At 38.1% G+C, this 6,000-nt stretch overlaps 1 protein-coding gene across 2 annotated transcripts in view; it reads right to left on the reverse strand.

Moving 5' to 3' along the window:
* Window positions 1-4,401, reverse strand: part of LOC121330954 (E3 ubiquitin-protein transferase MAEA-like) — a 41,884-nt gene extending 37,483 nt beyond the window's left edge. The window contains exon 1 of one of the 2 annotated variants that reach the window (XM_041277968.1): window positions 4,178-4,401. In XM_041277968.1, coding sequence (XP_041133902.1) covers window positions 4,178-4,309 — 132 coding nt within the window. In that variant the 5' untranslated portion in view covers window positions 4,310-4,401. The remainder of the gene's footprint in view (window positions 1-4,177) is intronic. The other variant, XM_041277977.1, reaches the window with a different exon arrangement.
* Between the last annotated feature and the right edge of the window lie 1,599 nt (window positions 4,402-6,000).

A 6,000-nucleotide genomic window follows, 5' to 3' on the forward strand; every position in this document is an offset into this window, starting at 1 on the left:
GGATAGCCAAACACTTGGATATTATTTTGTACCCTTTCCCTAATCTATGCATTTGTATTACTTTATCTCTAACTTCTGTAGAATGGTCTTTGGTCTTCAGTTTCCTTCAGATTCACAGCCTTACCAATGATCCTTCAACAGTGGGGTTTTTATCCAGAAAATGTGACAGCAACTTTAATGGTTCACAGGTGGAGGCCAATGGTAAGGTAACTGTGTCCTCGTTAGGGCAATTTCTTTCATCGGTGCAAACTGAGAGCTTCCACAGCACAGGGGTTGAATACTTATGCAAGCAAGTTATTTCAGTTTTTTATTTTTCTTAAAAATATTTCCCCACATAAAACCAATGTCACCTTACAATAATTGATTCTGAGTTTCAGCGTTTAAAAATAAAATATCAAACAGAACGAAATTTCAATGTACCATTTGTAATTCAGTAATATGAGAGAATTGGTCAGGGGTCTGAATACTTTTGCAAGCCACTGTGTGTGTGAGTGTGTGTGTAAATATATATTGGGCAGCTGGCTCTTTGAGCTTATATATATATATATATATATATATATATATATATATATATATATATATATATATAATATACACACACACACACACACACGTCAGAAATTTGGGTACTGTTTAAGCGAGGCATTTCCCATGTTTCCCATGAAATTCTGACTCGCTCTAAAGCAGCACAATGCGGTTTTGTCCCAGATTGGCTTCCATAGAGATCACTATGCGTGAGCGCAAATAATCAGGTTTATTTACTTTTGGCTGTCGAAAACGTCTAAATAGAGGCTCAAGAGCTCCTGTGTTGATTCAGTGTTTTTATATATTAATCTCACATATCACACAGAGCTCTTTTTCATTTGCCGTTTTTTGAAACTCATGCAGATTGTGGTGAAACGGTAAATAACTGCAAGATATTTTTGTCAATTGTACACACATACATATACATGAGAGTTAGCCTGCAAGTTAGTAGCTGAACTTTGGATGGATAGACAGGATACATACACAGGGCTTGAAATTAATGTCGGCCGTGAGGCAATTGCCACAGATACCCCTCAAAAATGCAGAGTTCCCTTTCAGCTACAGTAACAGTATTAGGAAGTGTTTGAATCCAAACCATAACATGTTTACTTGCCTGAGTCACATGGGGAAAAAAAACAAACACTGAACACTGCCCTTTCAAGCACATGGCTTTCTACCGTGGGCAATAATGCAATCTCAGAAAAGAATCTAGAAAGAAAACAGTAGAAATCTTTCATACTCTGCTAATGTGCAAAACTTGATCATTTTTTCAGATCAGTAGTTTAGATATGTTTACGATACTTACAAGTGGTTTTCTTTCAGGTTTTAAAATAAATAATTACTGAAACTAATGTAATGTTGGGGTTCAGACGTGGTGAAGAAATAGCTCATATCAATAATTCTGATGGATGCTGACAGATTACAACCTTAGGCCTGTTTCAGACGGATGCTCTAGAGGAGTGTCGAACTCAATTCAAGCACAATATTTTGACTAAGTCCCAATTAAGTACATGAGTAAAGCACCGCCTGAAACAATTAAGTTCGCCTCAACGCTCTTTTGCTGCTAGCACGCCTTCCTCTGCTGTTCCCAGCAGCTCAGGTGCACCTTGGTTTCATAAGGAGCTCCTGCGGTGAACTGAACTAAGCTGGACTTAATGCTAATGTACACAAATGATATGCCAGAGTATCGTGTATCCCACAATAATGCGCTAATCACCCACCAGAACCAATCAAGGCTGAGCCCACAGAAGAGCAGCGGTCCAGATCTCCAATAGAAGACAGCTCAATGGAAACTGGGTATGTATGAAAATATATTTTAAAACTTTTTAGATTTCATGTTCCTAATTTAAATTAATGTAAAAATAGGGTTCTGTGTGCCCTTTGTATTTACAGATTGGGTGCTTAATCATTTATTTCTCCAACAGAGATAATAATAAAAAAAATTATTTATATATTTTTATTATTATTTTACAATAAAGGAGACAGAAATGATGGTTAAATGTGAGTAAAACTTGTATTTGTTTGACAAAAGTAAACTGCGCTGTGTAGGCCTACTGTCCTCAAATAACTGAGTTTCTTTATAATAACCACGTCATTATTTGTCTACGATGCAATTTTACGATGCACTGCAGGAGATTTATTTGGAATAAGTCAGATACGCTTTCGGTTCGGCCGGTATGAAACCAACTGGTTCATCAAATTGAATGAAGTGCAGCTCTAACACGTGCTTCATTTCAATTGAGTTCGGCACGCCTCTGGAGCATCCGTCTGAAACTGGCCTTAGTTTTATTACTACAGCTCAAGCCAGGACTGGTGCAGGGGGTTCAAGCCATGCCAAGCTTAATAATGTAGTAATACTAAATACAAATAAACAAAATAATGGGCTTATGCAGCACTACATTCAAAACATTTTACGGCAGGTATGTAGTGCTGCGTGAAATGATTATCAAATGTGTTGAATATTCTCCTGGATGCTATTCCGTTATTCTGAGAAATCAGACAATGGAATGTTTGCATTTAACTTGCGTTCATGGATCTGGTGAACCTTTTAACATAAAGGTTAAACATTCAAACCAGGTGAACATCCCATGGTCAGGTCAACCTTCTTGTTTGTAGCGTGTCATAATTCACAAGTTGACTAATATATTATAATATAATAATTCAGTCATCAACAGCTTACCCACATTAACAAGCATTGTTGAAAGTACAATTCACAGAGTAAGTCTATATTTCAGAATTTTGTCTCGGTCCCACTCTAGCGATCACATCACTCCTGTCTTGGAGGCCTTGCACTGGCTGCCTATCAGGTTTAGAACTGATTTTAAATTTTTACTGCCAACATATAAGGCTCTTCATGGGCTAGCTCCGACTTATCTGTCAGATCTGTTATCCTTTTACACTCTCACTTGCAACCTCCGCTCTGCTGATCTCAGACTGCTGTGTGTCCCGCCTGCTCGCCTGCGCTCTATGGGCGACAGGGCCTTCTGTTGCTATGCCCCCAAATTATGGAACTCTATTCCACTAGAGACCAGGGACTCAGCTTCTTTGAGTGTTTTTAAAGTTAATTTAAAGACTTACTTTTTTTAGAAAGGCATTTTTATGATTTTTATGACTTTTGTCTCCTTGTGTTTATGTATAAACAGTTTATTTATTGCAGTATTTTTAATTGTGAAGCGCTCTGAGATGACTGTTTTTAAGGTGCTATACAAAATAAAGCTTATTATTATTATAATTATAATAAACTGGATTAACCATGACACAGTAGGCTATATAAACTGTTTAGCTGTCCCCAGGGATGGAAAGAAGATTCCTACTGCACATCAGCGCGATCCACTCCTGATTTTACAATAAAACACACCTGTACTTGTTACCTGTACACTGTGGTTACTCACGCTCCTAGTAAAATCTGGAATGGGTGAAACATGCAATAGTAGTCTTATTTCCATCCGTGTGCCATACAGAAGTTACAACCAGGTGTTTGCAACTCTTGTACCATGCATGTAGCAAGAAGCATTGTGGCAAAGATAACCAGTCTACATGCTTGTCAATGCAAGGCAATGGAAAACCAATGACAGCATATGCAGTAAACGATCATACATATGGACGTCGTTTTACTAACGTTTTAGATGTTGCAAGTCCTAACTGCTGCAAATAAGCGCAGATCATTAATTACAGACAATTCACATTCGTTACGGAAACCTTAAATAAACACACAGCTTAATAAAAAAATTTTTAAAAAAAACTTCACTGTCAGCATGAATTACTTGACAGGGAGGGTTGATTGTTTAGCCTTGATCCACGGCACTGAATCGGAATGCCCAAACATAATTTGTTTTTCCACTTAGACAAAAAAGGCGTGGGCTACAAATTCGCTGATAGAGAACTTGGTATTTGAGCCTCACAAAATCTTAAAAAAATATTAACAATAACGCCATGTACATTACACCATTAGAGGACTGTTGTTTTTGTTTGCTTTTTTTATGAAGAGTCTGACTCTGAAAAAAACATTTTTGTTCATCAGATATTGTAGTCGGCTGAGACGCGTCTAACACCAATCTAGAACCCGGACACCCATGTCTCACTGAAATTATTAAACAGCGTTTTCTACACGCGAATCAGTCCTGGCTGTCGTGTCTGAATCTGAATACAACACCTTTAAAGTTGGATATTCCTGGACCTTCAGTGCCATGGAGAGTTGAGCAGCTATTTCCTGTACCGCCATCTTCGATTGGGGAAAAAAAATCCACATTAAAGTGAAGAGCTGCAAAATACTGCACTGCATCATGGGCTAACCTAGCACCGACAGACGAAATAAACACATTTACCAATGTTACACAGTTTTTCTTTAAAAGACAGTCACATTATAGAAAATACAGCGTATTAAAAAAATTAATAAACTAGCACTAAAAAAACCATCACTGAAAATAAAATAAAAATCGATTTGCTGACTGCAATAGTAACCAATTGTATTAGTTTATTTTGCTTAGGGTTATTATAGCCAATCGGCGTTAGAGATGGGCGGGGTATATTGATTCGATTAACCAATCAGAGAAATAATAAAGCTACATAGTGTACAGGTGAGACCACAGAACTAAATTAGGACACTAGAAGTGTGCTAGTATATGGTTATGTGGGTGAGACGGGTAATAAAGGGGCGTGTGCATGTGACTGGAATGTAAACAAAAGCTAGCCAATAATGTTGAGTGATTTTTACCCCTGGGGCCGGTTTTTCAAAACTTTTAATCTGGATAACAGTGATCCGGATTTTTTTTTCTGATATTTTGTGCTCTAGATTCTGGATCGGTTTGATCCGGGTTTTTTTTTTTAGAAAATGTCACTGGTAGGATTACTTCTATCCACATTACACATAATTTCGATTTTGAAATTCGTTTTGTTTTAAAGCAAATAATGAAGCTATAGTGGAATTCTATTCTGAATAGGTATTAAATTACATGTATTTCCTTTGTGCGCTCTTAGACAAGAGAGTTCCTTGGGATTGGGATACTAGAGGAAAATGGGAAATTCTTGCTACCAGTACATTCATTTCAAATAGAGACTCTGGAGTGTGCATAATACTTGCCCCAGATCCCTCTTCATCATCATTTTACTCTAGAACGACAGAAAATTTATATATATATATATATATAGATATATATATATATATATATATATATATATATATATATATGGCAGCTGGCTCTTTGAGCTAAAGTATATATAGTAATAATTTTTATATATGCGCCTTTCGTAGTGGACCACCAACACAAAGCGCTTTACAAGATATGCTGCAGAGTCACTTACAACAACGTCCCACTCGAAAGATGGAGCACAAGGAGATGACTTGTTCAGGGTCACACAGTGAGTCAGTGGCTGAAAGAGAGAGAGAGAGAGAGAGAGAGAGAGAGAGAGAGAGAGAGAGATGTGATTTACTTGATTTACTTAAGATATCAGTACAGATGTTTTAAGGTGGGTTTGTTGGTATTGAGACTAGAGCTCTCAGCAGGATGGATGATACTGGAGACAAGGTGTGCAGGGCTAAATGACAGTAGTTTATTGTTTTGAACAGAACTCAATACCGTCCTGAGTTCCTGTTTGGTCCAGGACCATATCACCAAAGTAACAAACTCCCCTGTCGCTAACTAAATTGTAGTTCCTCCCCGTTCCTTACGCACTCCCGACCTTAACACAGACCTCCAGCCTCTGTCTCTCTCTGATCTTTTACACCACAGGCTAGGTAAATTCTCCTGCATCCTTGTCCGGTCCGGCCAATCGCAGCTGTCTCTTGCGTGCACGCACACACACACACACACACACACACACACACACACACACACTCACACTCACACTCACACTCACACACACACACTCCCCAAATCAAGGTGGGGTTATCTAAACGCTAACAATACAAAAAACACCAAAGCACAGGACAAACAACCAGGGCAACACAAAAGTCCAACAAGGTTCCTTTCAGTTGGC

This window comes from Polyodon spathula, chromosome 2, assembly GCF_017654505.1.
Source record: "Polyodon spathula isolate WHYD16114869_AA chromosome 2, ASM1765450v1, whole genome shotgun sequence".
NCBI classification, from domain to species: Eukaryota; Metazoa; Chordata; class Actinopteri; order Acipenseriformes; family Polyodontidae; genus Polyodon; species Polyodon spathula.